At 55.9% G+C, this 14,748-nt stretch overlaps 1 protein-coding gene across 3 annotated transcripts in view; it reads left to right on the plus strand.

Moving 5' to 3' along the window:
• Window positions 1–1,558: 1,558 nt before the first annotated feature.
• CCDC57 (coiled-coil domain containing 57) overlaps window positions 1,559–14,748 on the plus strand; it is a 50,749-nt gene continuing 37,559 nt past the window's right edge. For all 3 annotated transcript variants that reach the window (XM_035025728.1, XM_035025730.1, XM_035025729.1), the window contains exons 1-3: window positions 1,559–1,626; window positions 10,941–11,032; window positions 12,790–13,418. In XM_035025728.1, coding sequence (XP_034881619.1) covers window positions 13,012–13,418 — 407 coding nt within the window. In that variant the 5' untranslated portion in view covers window positions 1,559–1,626; window positions 10,941–11,032; window positions 12,790–13,011. The remainder of the gene's footprint in view (window positions 1,627–10,940; window positions 11,033–12,789; window positions 13,419–14,748) is intronic.

Raw genomic sequence — 14,748 nt, forward strand, 5'->3', positions numbered from 1 at the left:
GAGCCGGCCCTTCCCATGAGAAGTAAGGCCGTGCTGTGCCTTGGGGTTATCATAGGTTCAGGGGTGGGGTTGGGCTTAGTGTTGGGGTTACTGTAGAGTCAGGGTTGGGGGCCTAGGATGGCGAGGAACGGAGCTCATTGTTAGGATTTGTTCTCCTTCAAGCAGGCAGGTCCTGTAGGCACCTTTGTTTACCCAGACACACCTGGGGCCCCTTCAGGGGCCCTTTCTGACCCTCCAAGCAACAGGGAAGGGAGCATGTTCTCTCATTGTGTGGAGAAGCAAACGGAGTTCTGGAAAGATAGAAGACAGGAGTGGACTAGGATTTGAACCCTGGCTCTCTGACAGCAGGTTACCCAGGTCTGGAGGCAGCAAGGGGGCCCAGGACCTGCAGAATGCAGGTTCAAGGTTATGGGGACCCACTACAGCTCCTCCAGGCCAGCACAGCTATTTTCACCGGTTTCCGTGCAAGATGTGGAACCTCCCATTTTTCATGAGGCTTGAATTACTGACCTGCTTGATATTTAATAGCTCCTGGACCCCCTCCAGGAGCTGCCTCCTGAGCAGAGCCTTTCTAACCATTAGCTGGATTGGGACGTGTGTCCATCACTGGCAGGACTCGCCTGGGGATCGGCCTGGGGCAGCCAGCAAGCCATCGGGTGGAGAAAACACAGACAGACAGGAGGGGTGGCACCGAGGGCGGACAGGTGACTGTGTCCCCTGGGCTTGGAGCCCCACCCAGCCTCGGGCCAGGTGCGCCGAGCATGCGGTTCGCCCCGGCTTGCTGCGCCCATCGGGTCCTCTTCAGGCCCGTGGACCCTCAGAGGCTGGCGAAAGCTGTCCCTAAAGCAATGCAGGGGCCTTGGCAGGAAAGTCTGCCGTTGCCTCGGTGAGTGAGCAGGCTGCCTACAAAGGGGATTTCGTTTTGTTCTGAACTTACAATGGAACAGAAAAACAAAAGCGCACCGTGCAACGGCGCCCAAAAGACCAGCCCCACCCGGCCGGACCGCCCCTTCTCTGCCCCAGTGGGGTCCCCCCGCCGCGTGCCCTCCTCAAGGCCGCGCCTTTCACGGCCCATGCGCGATGCCGGGGGCGTGGAGGTCCAGCCGTCCGCGTGCAGCTGCGGGTGCCCCCAAGGACCCCCGCCCGGGGCAGCTCCGGGCCCCCTCCCACCGCCCCACGTGCATGCCCAGGCCCCCCCCACGCCCTCCTCTAGCAGCCCCGAGCCCTTGCCCTGCTCAGCAGGGTCCGGCCCCCGCCCGCGCAGCCCCCAGCCCCGGCCCGTCGGGGCAGCCAACAGCTTCGCGGCTGCGTGCTGCGTGCGCTCGGGGACCGGCGTCCGGGCGCCCCCGGGCCCAAGCGGGGCGCCTCGGCCTCCTCCGCTCCCCCCGCCCCGCCCCCGACCTCCGCGGACCCTCTCGCGGCGTCGGGTGGGCGCGGGGGCCCGCCCCTCTCCCCTTGGCGCCTGCGCGGGAGGCGCGTCGGAGGAGCCCGGAACCGTGCGCCGGCGCTCGCGTTTCCGGCCGGGGCGCCGCCGCGCTGCACCGGCGCGCCCGGACCGCGGCTGCCGGACGCGGGTCCCTGTGGCAACGCGGCGGGACCGGAGGCTGCTGCCGGCGGGCGCGCGCGGTGAGCCGGGCGCCGGGGCGGCGCGGGAGGCTCGCGTGGAGCGGGGGGTGCCTCCTTACGCGGGTCGGTCTGCTTTCTTGGTGGGCCGGGCGGGCCGGGCCTCCCGGCGCGGGCGTCCCCGCGCCCTCTCCCCCTTCCTCGTGCGGGCGTCCGCCCTCCCCCGGGTGCGGCACCCGCGCACACCCTCTTGGAGCCGGTGGCCCCGCGGGTGCCCGGTGCCGCCGACGGTGAGGGCCGGTTCAGACCGGGCGGTCTGGTCCCGGGATTTGTGTTTGTTCCAGTTGCCTGAGCCTCGCACAGAAGTTGGGAAAGCAGCGCCGAGATTTCCCCTGTACCTTTTTTTTTTTTAAGATTTTATTTATTTATTTGAGAGAGCGAGAATGAGAGAGAGCACATGAGAGGGGGGAGGGTCAGAGGGAGAAGCAGACCCCCCGCCGAGCAGGGAGCCCGATGCGAGACTCGATCCCGGGACTCCAGGATCACGACCCGAGCCGAAGGCAGTCGCCCAACCGACTGAGCCACCCGGGCGCCCCTCCCCTGTACCTTTTGCCGGGTCGCGTCGACGTGTTCTGCTCCCACGGGTCATTTAGCAAACTGAGGAATTGAGCGCTAGGACAAAACCGGGCTTCATGCCCGCGCCCCAGTTCCCTGCAGGTCCGCTGTGGGGCCTGCGTGGTCCCCCACTCTTCTTTCATCTGGACTTTTAGGAATTAGCTGTTTTGTAGAATGCCCCTTAATTTGGGTGTGTCTGATGTTTCCTCATGATTAATCTCAAGTTACGCATTTTTAAAACATTTTTATTTTAAAGTGATCTCTAATGTGGAGCTGGAACCCACACCTGGACTGAGCCAGCCAGGCGCCCCTCCAAGTTACGCATTTTTTATTTATTTATTTTTATTTATTTTTAAAAGATTTTATTTATTTGACAGAGAGACACAGCAAGAGAGGGAACACAAGCAGGGGGAGTGGGAGAGGGAGAAGCAGGCTCCCCGCCCAGCAGGGAGACCGATGCGGGACTCAATCCAGGGACCCCAGGATCACAACCCAAGCCAAAGGCAGCCGCCCAATCAACCGAGCCACCCAGGCGTCCCTGCCCCCCCAATTTTTTTAAGTAGGCTCCACACCCAGCATGGGGCTCGAACTCAGCACCCAGAGATCAAGTCACATGCTCTGCTGACTGAGTGCCCCAAAAACCTTCCCTTCTCCCCATTTTTCTACTTACTTATTCACGTTGGTATAGATGTTTTTATTTTATTTTTATTCCATCGGTTATAATCCATTGCTGTAATGTATTTTGTTGCTAATTCTCCAGATTTGGGTGTTGGGAGCCCCTTCAGGTTGGCTTCTGTGTCCTCTCAGCGTGCCCCCTGACATTTCTCAGCACCACCCCCATGTTCAGGCTCATCTTGTGCTTTCCGTGACCTAGCCTGAATCCATCACTTCTCTAAGGAGCTCTGGTTCCTCTTCGTTTCGAAGGGGGTGTTTAGAAATCAACGTCAGGTTGTAGGTATGCTTACTGCTCCTGCAGTGTCCTTGCTCTGTGGCTTTCTCAGTGGGCTAGGAAACCAGACCTGTCTGTATCTGTATGTGTAGATCTGTGTATATATTAAAAGCTGTGAGTTTAAATTGATACCTCCGATCAGTTACCCCAGGGTTCGTTCTACATTCCTTTTCCTCTTTAAATCTGGTTCCTGTTGTCAATGTATTTACTTACATGTACAATCCTAGACTACACATGAAGTAATTTCAGAATTGCCAATCCGTATTTCTGTGAAAAACCTATTAGCCAGAATATTTACTTATTTCTAATATTTGCATGCAGTTGTTTTTATCCTTAGAATATATAGTCAATGGGGCGCCTGGGTGGCTCAGTTGGTTAAGCGACTGCCTTCGGCTCAGGTCATGATCCTGGAGTCCCGGGATCGAGTCCCGCATCGGGCTCCCTGCTCAGCGGGGAGTCTGCTTCTCCCTCTGACCTCCCCCCTCTCAGGTGCTCTCTCTCATTCTCTCTCTCAAATAAATAAATAAAATCTTAAAAAAAAAAAAAAGAATTTATGGTCAAAATATTTCCTACAAGGTTATTTTAGTGCATTTATGTGGGTTTTTTTCATTTATGTTAATCATTTGTAATAAAGTTAGGTTCACTTGTTTCTATTCATCTTTCGTTATGAGTCCTTATTGATTTTAAGTTTTGGTATGTGAACCGTGTTGTTCTAAAGGTCAGCAGCTCGTGGGGCACCTGGCTGGCTCAGTTGGAAGACTACAGGTCTTGATTTCAGGGTCATGAGTTCAAGCCCCACCTTGGGTGTAGAGATTACTTAAATAAGTAAATAGGGGCACATGGGTGGCTCAGTTAGTTAAGCATCTGCCTTCGGCTCAGGTCATGATCCCTGGGTCCTGGGATGGAGCCCTGCATCGGGCTCCCTGCTCAGTGGGGAGCCTGCCTCTCCCTCTGCTGCTCCCCCTGCTTGTGCACTCTCTCTCTCTCTCCTGCCTCTCTCTCTCTGTGAAATAAATAAAATCTTAAAAAAAAAAAAAAGTAAATAAACAACCAAAAAATAAGTCAACGGTTTTTAACTATAAGATGATTCAACTTCCCTTCCACTTTATTTCTCATTTACTCACTTAATTTTTTTTTTTTAAAGATTTTATTTATTTGAGAGGGAGAGCACAAGCAGGGGGAGCGGCAGGCAGAGGAAGAGGGAGAAGCAGACTGCCTGCTGAGCAAGGAGCCTGATGCGGGACTCGATCCCAGGACGTTGAGATCATGACCTGAGCCAAAGGCAGACACTTAACCGACTGAGCCACCCAGGCGCCCCTACTCACTTAATTTTTATTTGTTTTTTGTTTTTTGTTGTTTTTGGCAAAGGAATTTGGCAGGTGTAAATTCTAATAAAGCACCACATACCCCCCACTGTAGTGGTACCCCTTACCCCCAGCAAGTGCCAGTGGTGGAATTAAGATCCATTTGTGGCTCATCTCTCTTATTTCAGATTTTGCAGATGGTTGTGGGGACTATTTGGCAGTCAGTGAAGGATGGGAAAAAAGGCTTGTGGTCATAGGCCCATGATTTTCATCCCCTAGACACGCTGAAAGAGTCCACGTACCGAGTTTAGCTCAGCCCATGTTGAGATTCCAGACGGCACCAGCGCTGAGCCCCATCTTGAGTGTAGAACAGATGAGCCACCTCTGGGCTTTCCTTCCAAGTCCCACAAAAACATTTTGTAAATTAAATTCACTAAATATGTTTATAGAGCAACAAGAGAACATTCCTTAATGAAGTCACTTTGGGTTCTTCTGCATTAGGAATGGTGGGGCTTATCTTATTAGTGGCTGAGTCCAAAGCCAAATGCATCCGGAGCCGCAGTCCTTCAGAGGAAGGAGCTAAAAAGAAACCCCTGCTTTGGATGTCTCTCTGCTTAGCTAGCGTGCCTAAACAACTTGTCCGTGAGCGTCTAGTGACCGACTTCTACCCTTTACGAACGCTCCCTTGTGTAAATTGTTGAGCCTGTAACTGCTTAGCTGTAAGGAGGTCATGCAGTGCTTTTCCAGTTAAGTACTTACCAAATGTTTATTGTAAAACAAATTGCCCCAAATTTTTGGTCAGCTGCACAGAGTGTGATTAATTCTAATGTCGTATCTGCGGAGTGGGTACCCTGCAGGTTCACATCTGATGATCTGGTCGCCTGCGGGAGTGGTAAGATTCATCCATGGCACAGAAGCGTCCTGTCATGGTCCTTCCCTGTTCATCCAGCATCTAGACACTGCAGGAGGGGTGGGGGCATGCCCAGGACGAGGCGAGCCCCCTGCAGAGCCCCCTGTGCTTGGAAAGCCCTTTACCTCCCGTATGGTTCTTTGTGGTTCACTGGGACACACCTTGGTCCCGAACTCTTCCCTCCTAACCGTGGTACCAGCTGTCAAGAACACTTGGCGTGGGCCCCGCCTGCGGCTCCGGCAGTCTGTGGCTCCGTCCTGATTTGTGAGGACTTGTCTGAGTCTCTCACTAACTGCAGGTGCCGACCTCTGAGCCCCTCTCTCCCTGTGCTCTGCGTGAGGAGCGCCAAGCCCCGGGCGTTGCCCTTGCTTGCCTCTGACAAGGCTGCCCCTGTGGTCAGGGTCACCCACTGCAGACCACTGGCGAGGTTCGGGTGAGCGAGTCCCACGCTGCTCCACACCCCTGGCGGCCCTGTCCTAACATCAGGGGCGCAGTCATGTGTATTTTGCTGACTGAGGTCATCTTCCAGATGGGGCCTCTGCCGCCTGCTTCCGTTTGGGGCCTGCAGGTTTTCCGTGTGTGGGAGACCATGGCTTTCATGAGGTGTTCTTTCCATCTTCTTAACACCTGGGGATTTCCAGGTGCTTTTCAGACCTGACAGGTCTGAAATAAGGGTTAGAAAGCTCAGTGTTTGACCAGCGAGAAAGAGTGATGGCATGGCCTAGTGTGGCTCTGCTCCATCCCCTACTCACCCCACCGGCTCTCCTAGGACACTCAACGCCATGAGCAAAGCCATGGTAACTGTGCATCTCTCCCCTCAGTGGAGATTTCTGTAGTTTCCCCAGAAGTTTCATGTGATCCCTCCTGAAAACCCCTGCTTGCTGGGGACATCTGCTGGCTGACAGGTTGGGTCCAGACTCTGAATCTGTGACATTGAAAGCGGATTAGCGTCAGCCTCAGGGCTTTTAGGATCATCCTTTGGTGAGATTACACAGCAGCAGGGCACAGCTGTTCTGCGATGAGGGAAGGGGAGGGCTCCTGGGCGCTGGGGGGGTCCAAGCTGCTCGCGCTGCAGGGAGGGAGCTGTCCTGGGCCTCTCCGAGTACTCTGCCAAACGGGTTGGACTCTACCTTGAAAATGGCCAGAGCCGTCTCCAGATACTGTACAGGCCTGGTGTCACTGGCCCCCCATCGGTACGGCAGGAGCAACCCCTGTGGGTGGCTGTGTGACCGGTGCATCTAAGAGGCGGAGCTGGTGGCAGGGTGCCCAGCGCAGGACAGGGCGCTAGTGAGCGGTCCCCGCAGGAGGGGAGGCCCGTTGACCTTGGTGTGTTCTCTGTGAGGGACCGTGGTGATGACTCATGGGCACTGCTGGGGACAGTCTGAGTCACCAGAGGTCCCAGCGGCGGGAGTGTTGTTTAGTGGTGTGTGTTTGCTTAAATCCTCTGCTTCCCCTGTGAGGCGGCACAGGCGTGTGGGGGGCCTGTGTGTGCGCAGGTGTTTGTTGACCAGACTGCCTGACACCAGCTCCCGGCTCCTACAGCCCCCCTGCTAGTTGGGGGGGGGGGTGCGTTGGGTGTTTTGGGCAGTTAGTGTGGGCAAACCCCCAACCGTGGAGGTCACCAGCTCCACCCCAGGGCGTTCCGTGGGCTTTGTGGCCTGCTGGCCTGCCGTAACCCTGGGTTCCCAGTGGTCCTGGGAGCCCTGCAGCCAGCGCAGGGACCGTGGCCCAGCAGGACCTGTTAGCCTCCTGAAGGCCAAGCAGAGCCCCTTCCTGCTCTTCCCTGGTGAGCGGAGGCTTCCCTGACCTCTGTCCGGAGCAACCCACGGCCCCTGCCACTCTGTTGATGTGGACAGTTACCTCCTCTGCCCATTTTCTTTTGTGCGTCTGTCTTGCCCCAGGATGAGAGTCCATTGGTGCAGGGACCTTACCTGTCTCCAGGAGGTAAAAAGCCCCTGGCACCTAGTAAGCGCTAAATAAATACTTGTTAAATGAACAAAGGAATGACTTTAAGAAAGCCTGCGGTGTCTGTTGGAATTTTTTGTTACCAGCCTCACTTCTTGCTGGTGACAGTGATGTGGCCCTTGAGATCAACAGCAGGGGTTTGCTCCTGCGTGAGGCAAACGTTTGTCATCCCCGTCTGTGTGCGGGGGCCTGCGGCTCCGAACAGCGTCTGAGGTGACCTCTGCACAGCTCAGCTGTCTACTTGGGGGAGATATTTGGCCACTGACTGAGTTTGAAGCCAGTGGCTTCCCTTTTTTATTGAATTAAAAACTCTTGAAAGTAAACGTCTCTAGTTTTTCTGTGATTCATTTATTCATCCACTAACACGTCTGAAGATTCAGTGACTGTGGATCTGGAGGGATGAGGGCTGGCGATTGGAGGGTGGGGTGCTTGGGTGTTTTGGATCGGGAGAAACCGTGGCCAGGGTGGGCCAGGCACCCCAGCAAACGGGTGCCCTGCCCCGTGGTGGGGCCTCCCACGCGGCAGGTGGTGGGCTCCAGGGCGTGTTCCAGCCCTGACAGAACGGGACAGTGGTTGCAGGTGTTGTGAAATGGGAACTCCCTAGCCGTAGGGAGTTAGGCTTTTTTTTCTTTTTTGTTTTTTGTAAGATCCCTTTGGCAGCCCTCAGAGTGAGTGCACAGCAGAAGGGCACTTCAGGGGCCCTCGCAGCGAGGTCAGGGATGATGGCGGCTGAGGTGTGCGGGGGTGAGAGACAGCCGGAAATCAAGGCTAACCCCACGTGTTTAGCTTGGGCAGCTGGATAGAGGGGTGCCTTTTTTTTTTTTTTAAAGATTTTATATATTTATTTGACAGACAGCGAGAGAGGGAACACAGCAGGGGGAGTGGGAGAGGGAGAAGCAAGCTTCCCACCAAGCAGAGAGCCCGATGGGGGCTCGATCCCAGGACTCTGGGATCATGACCTGAGCCGAAGGCAGACGCTTAATGGCTGAGCCACCCAGGCGTCCCTTGACTTTCATTTTCTTTTCTTTTTTTTTTTTACATTTTATTTATTTATTTGACAGAGAGAGAGAGAGGGAACACAAGCAGGGGGAGTGGGAGAGGGAGAAACAGGCTTCCCGCCGAGCATGGAGCCTGATGTGGGACTTGATCCCAGGACCCTGGGATCATGACCTGAGCCGAAGGCAGACACTTAACGACTGAGCCACCCAGGCGCCCCTAGAGGGGTGCCTTTGAAGGAGCCAGGAAAACTGGGGGGCAGAAGCGTGGGGTGCTGGGCTCAGGAGGTCTGTAACTCAAGACAGCAAGCAGGTGCCTGATGGGCGTGTTGCAGCTGAGCAGGGGTTGATGTGGGTGCAGGGCGAGGCCGAGAGGCATGTTGGCTCTGCCCGCAGTCCAGTCCGCCGTGGAGGAGCGCTGCCCTTCTCCGGACCCCTGCAGGGAGGAGCCCTGGGGCTGCCCCTGGGCAGGACTGGCCCCTGGGAGGATGCGGTGATCAGGGCGCTGGAGCTCTGCTGCCCCTAGCGATTAGGCCCCTGCTTCGCAGGCCTCCCTCCCTCTGCGCTCACACTCAGCTCTGCTCTGCCTCCAACGGGCATGAGGGGGCTTTTCCTCCACCAAGCGTTCTCTACAGTTGAACCAGATTCCCGGTTAGCGCAGGCCCCACAGGTTAAGGGCTCAGCCCCACAAGACTGGCCCCACCCAGACGCCAGTTGCAAGTCCAGGTTGTCACGACTGTGCTCCTGACGACCCGCGATACATCGGAGGATCCACGACCCCCTCCTCGGGCTCCATTTGCTGGAGCAACTCACAGAACTGAGAAACGTTTTACTTTCCAGATCACCAGTTTATTATAAGAGGATATTAACTCAGGAACAGCCAGATGGAAGAGGCCTGGGGCGAGGGGTGGGGGACGAGGTGCAGTGCTTCCACGCTGTCTCGGGGCACCTCCAATGTGTTCACCCACCTGGAAGCTCTCTGAACCCCTTGGCTGAGGATGTGTGTGGAGGCTTCATCATGTAGGCATGATTGATCGAGCCAGCCTCACGGTGGAAGCTGGCAGGCGGAGTCGAAAGGGAAACCCTGTAATCCCAAGGTTGGCTCCCCTGGCAACCAGCTCCATCCCGTGGTTCTCTGGGGCTTTCCAGAGTCACCTCGTAAACTCAGGTGTGGTTGACAGGTCTGATACGAGAAACAGAAGGTAGCCTCTCGCCTGGAATTATTTCAGAACCCGGGAAGAAGAACTAAAGCCAACGAAAGCTGCCCCTGTCGCTCCTGTCACTCGGGAAGTTGTGAGGGTTTTAGGGGCCGTGTGCCAGGAGCTGGGAATGAAGGCCATGATGTCTTTTTTTTTTTTTTTTAAAGATTTTATTTATTTATTTGACAGAGAGAGACACAGCGAGAGAGGGAACACAAGCAGGGGGAGCGGGAGAGGGAGAAGCAGGCTTCCCGCAGAGCAGGGAGCCCGATGCGGGACTCGATCCCAGGACCCTGGGACCATGACCTGAGCCGAAGGCAGTCGCTTAACCAACTGAGCCACCCAGGCGCCCCCATGATGTCTTTCTTACTGCACTGCCCATGGCAGGGTCCTGCGGTCTCCCCAGCCCTCTGCAGGCCCTCCTGCTGCTTCAGCCTCTCCCTCTGGGTCTTGGCACGGGCATTCCCTCTGCGCTCTGCTGCTCCCCTCCAGCGCCAGGTCGCCCCAAGACCGGCTGGACGTGAGCCCTGAGGGTTCGGGGCTGCAGGGGGCAGCCATTAAGAAATGACAGCAGCTGTTACCCGGTGATAAAGGTGCCCTGCACAGAGATGGAGGGCTTGACAAAGCAGGCTGGTGGGCCAGACCCAGCCCGCAGTTTGCACACTCTGTGCTGCTTTGCACGGAGCTGAAGAGTCGTGACAACCCTGTGGCCCACAGAGCCCTGAGTAATTACCCACTGCCCTTTACAGCGAGAGCTGGCCAGGCCCTGTCCTGCGTGATTCATTGCTCTTCCAGGAAGACCTGCATAAGGAATTCATTCAGATCCAAGTGCCAGTGCTGAGAAAATATTGGCTTCACCTGAGACATCGCCTTACTTTTTCCTTACGAAGGTGGGGGGTGCTGCGCTCAACCCTGTTCTTGGTGCTTTGTCCGCCGGCAAGCCTCCGGTTGGATGCGTTGTCTGATACTCCACAGTTACGTGGCCTCGATTGCCCAATCCTGACGTTTATCAAGCCGTGTTTTCCTCTTCGACTGCCAGTGTTCTAAGATTATTATTTATTTATTTATTGAGCATAAGCAGGGGGAGAGGCAGAGGCAGAGGTCAGGAGCAGACTCCCCACTGAGCAGGGACCCCGACGTGGGGCTCGATCCCAGGACCCCGGGATCATGACCCGAGCCGAAGGCAGACGCCTAACGGACTAAGCCACCCAGGCGCCCCTACTGTCCGAGTTATAAGCACTGTTCTGCTGAGCCCAGGGCTGACGTGTGTCTCTCGTTCGCGGGTCAGCTCCAGCCAAGCACGTGTCTTCTGTGAAATGCTCATTATCGTTTCTGGGGTCCTGGCAATATTTTGGGATTCTCCAAATACCAGCCCAGACCATTTTGACAGTTTCTCTTTTACCTTTTTTCCCCTTTCCTTTCTTTTTTTTCCACTTGTAGCGAGAATTACTACCAAACTCGACTCATTGGGCCAGAGACCCGTGTGCTGTTCGAAGACGACTTGCCCCTCACATAACATACTACCTGCACCTGTGAGTTCGTTGTTTTGCTTTGTTTTTTCATTTTTATTTATTTATTTATTTATTTATTTATTTATTTGAGAGAGAGAATGAGATAGAGCATGAGAGGGAGGAGGGTCAGAGAGAGAAGCAGACTCCCCGCCGAGCAGGGAGCCCGATGCGGGACTCGGTCCCGGGACTCCAGGATCATGACCTGAGCCGAAGGCAGTCGCTTAACCGACTGAGCCACCCAGGCGCCCCTGTTTTTTCATTTTATTACCAAGATGTTACAGTAACAGATTTGATTATATGGATAATTTTTTGTCGGTGGTTTTTATTATTAGTAATTTCAGGAGTGAAACAATACTTCATGTCCCTAAAAAGTAGTATCACTGATTCAGAGTGGTTGCTTACTTGAGAATTCTAGAATTAACATAAAGGATACCAAAAGCAGTAGCCCTTAGGTTCTCTTGTTCCTGTTTCTGAGTTTCTGTCTTTGCTCTATGCTGATGAGGTAGACCAGTGTAGGTGCTGTGGGGCTCACCTCAGGAATGGCTGCCTTTTACCTCTGTGACCCCACACAGAGTGTCCCCGCTGTCCATCTCCCCCAGTCCCTGAAGGCTCACCGTAAACACTGCTGAACCAGTGAGTCAAGAATTCGTGGGATGGTGGGAATTTTCCTTCTTTTTTTTTTTTTTTAACATTTATTTATTTATTTGGGAGAGAGAGAGAGCTCGAGCACATGTGAGCAGGGGGAGGGGCTGAGTGTGGAGCCTGACCCCAGGACCCTGAGAGCATGACCCGAGCTGAAACCAGGCGTTGGTTACTCAACTGACTGAGCCACCCAGGCACCCTGGGATTTTCTCCTCTTAAAAAAAAGACCCACTTCAGGGGTGCCTGGGTGGCTCAGTCAGTTGAATAACCAACTCTTGGTTTCAGCTCGGGTCATGATCTCAGGGTCCTGGGATTGAGCCCTGCATCGGGCAAAAAAAAAAAAAAAAGACCCACTTTATATGAATCAGACATTTTAGATTCTTTGGGATGACAGTGATACTCAGATGTCACTGGCAGGCGCCCCCGGCCCTTCTGGAGAGGTGCTCTCAGAGAAGGGCTGTGTCTGCCCCTGGCGCATCTGCCCCCAGGATGACCGTGGCCCTTGGGCCCAGCCTGCCTACCTTCTGGGCTTGCTGCGTGGCCGTGGGCCTGTTTGTGTAGGTCAGGGCCCCGAGCACCACGTGGTTTTCCGTGTCAGAATCCACCCCTTTCTGCCGGGCGATGGGACGTCGACAGTCCACGTGGTCTCTGGCACGCCTAGCGGCCCTTGCTAGCCCCCCCACGCATACTCATGCGGCCCACGCTTGGCAGACCGCCAGAGCAAGAGGTGTTTAGACCGTTGTTAGCAGTTTGACAAGGTGGTTTTATGCTGTTGGATCTAATAATTAAAAATTGGTCTTTGCGTTATATATCTTTGTTTTTTAATTATATTTTCCTTGAGTATTTTTATTGTTTTAGAAAATTATCAGTCTGTGATGGGTTGGAAATAAAAGAGCCAAGGAACGTGCTCCTGAGTGCTGGATCTCCAGGCGCCCCAGGCTGCTGCAGGAGCGGAGTGTGGGGCCGGAGGGGGCCTTGGCTCTCAGAGGCTGGCGGGCCCCAGCGCTTGCTCAGCTCCTTAGCGGCCCCGTTTTCTCACCTGCAAAGTGGGAGAGCCCTTCATGAGCCTGTTTTGAAGGACCTAGCTCTTGTTGGTGAGCAAACGGTGTTTCCTACCTTTCCTTCCTCTGCTGCAGGGTGAGGATCGGCTAGCAGAGCCCTCAAGGTCTGGGCCCTGGCGGGGGCCACCTGTGGCTCTTCCGAATGTGTGACCACACAGCTGCTAACTGGCCCAGAGCGTGCTCCCACTGGGTGACAGCGATGCCGTAGACGGGGATCTGGCGCGGGTATCGAGAAGGACAGCTAGAGCCCCTAACCCTGGGCCCGCTGCCCACCTGCTCCCCACTGCAGCTGTGCCCATGCTGCCGCCGCCCTCAGAGCAGGCCCTGAGCCAGCTGTGGGCTCACAAGGAGGGCGAGAGCAGAGCCCTGCAGGCCCAGCGCTGCCAGCCGCGGGACGCCGCGCTGCAGGACGCGCACAGCCAGCTGCACCAGGCGCAGGGGGCGCTGCGGCGCCTGCAGGAGGACTTCGTCTACAACCTGCAGGTGCTGGAGGAGCGGGACCGCGAGCTGGAGCGCTACGACGCGGCCTTCGCCCAGGCCCGAGGGCTGGAGGAGGCGCGGCAGGCGGAGGTGAGCGAGCTCAGGGTGGAGGCGGCCCGGCTGAGGCAGGCGCTCGCCCGCGAGGCCCGGCGGCGGGAGGACCTGCAGCGGCAGCACCAGCTGAAGCTGCAGGAGCACCGGCTGGAGCTGGAGCGCATCCACAGGTGAGCGCCCCTCGGGCCGCGCGGTGAGGGCTCCGGGAGACTGGTTTCAATGTTCCGAGCTTTCTCCATGAATTGCAAATCTGTATCATTTCAATAAAAGATATTCGAGCCCATGATTGTTTTAATGATGCAAAACAGGTATTGATTCCCAAGCGCAGTGAGCTCACTTGAGGCAGGTTGACTAAGAACCCGAAGCTCGGGTCAGAGGGTCCTGTTGGCGGGTCCCCGGAAAGCCGCTCTCGTGTCCCACGCACTCTCCTCCTCAGTGAGAAGAGAAGACAAAAATCTGCCGTCCTTCCCCTGATTTCAGGGTGTGTGTTTGTTTGGTTTTTTTAAAGATTTTATTTATTCATTTGACAGAGAGAGACACACAGCGAGAGAGGGAACACAAGCAGGGGGAGTGGGAGAGGGAGAAGCAGGCTTCCCCTGGAGCAGGGAGCCCAAAGGGGGGCTCGATCCCAGGACCCTGGGACCATGACCCGAGCTGAAGGCAGACGCCCAACGGCTGGGCCCCCCAGGCGCCCAGGGTGTGTGTCTGTGATGTCACGTTGACGGTCGGGTGCATCTCTCTGGCGTGTGTGGGCACAGACATCAGAGTGGCTGGCAGCACCCTGCGGGTTCTGTTTTCACTTAAAACAGGATCCTGGATAGTGTTTCATGTTGTCACACATGCCCTTCAAAGTACTTGTAGAAAATCACAACAGTGACGATATTCTTGTTCTAGACAATCGTTTCTTCCTGAAGGTGGTGAGGTGGAAAGGAAGAGCTGCCCGAGGACTCTGTTGTGTTCTCCCTGGGAGAGCTCCCCTCACGCCCACATAGACACGTCCCGTACACGCGGCCTACAACCTGCTTGTGGCGGTTTCCCGTCTACCTGGGCGGTTTTCTTCGTGTCGCGCACTGGGTTCTGCCACATCCTTTTAAATGGCCACCCAGCCCCGTTTTCGTTTGCTGGGCCTGTTGGCCCTGTACTTTTCAGCAGCAGGAGACTCCGTGGCAGGCTGGGCGTGAGCAGAGACCTCCCTCAGTGGGCGCGGGACCACCTTGGCTTATGGGCCTCCGAGCCGCCAGCTAGCATCTCCCGTAACAACCACAGGCATAGCTCCCAGGGTCCCGAGCGTCGCTGTCCTCAGGGAGGCCCGGGAGCCCAGGTGTTCATGGCCTCTGTGCAGGGGCTCCCAGTCCCGACGCTGTGTGCCAGGGAGCCTGTCATTCCTGCAAGCAGTACGGCTGGTGGTGTTCACAGCCCGTGCTGCCTCCCCAGGGGCCGGGGAAGACAGGTACAGATGCTGACCAAGGTCAGCATCGCCTGGAGCAGGGACGGGGATCT

Source organism: Mirounga leonina, unplaced genomic scaffold (assembly GCF_011800145.1).
Source record: "Mirounga leonina isolate KUSES-001 unplaced genomic scaffold, KU_Mleo_1.0 Mir_197, whole genome shotgun sequence".
Classification (NCBI taxonomy): Eukaryota; Metazoa; Chordata; class Mammalia; order Carnivora; family Phocidae; genus Mirounga; species Mirounga leonina.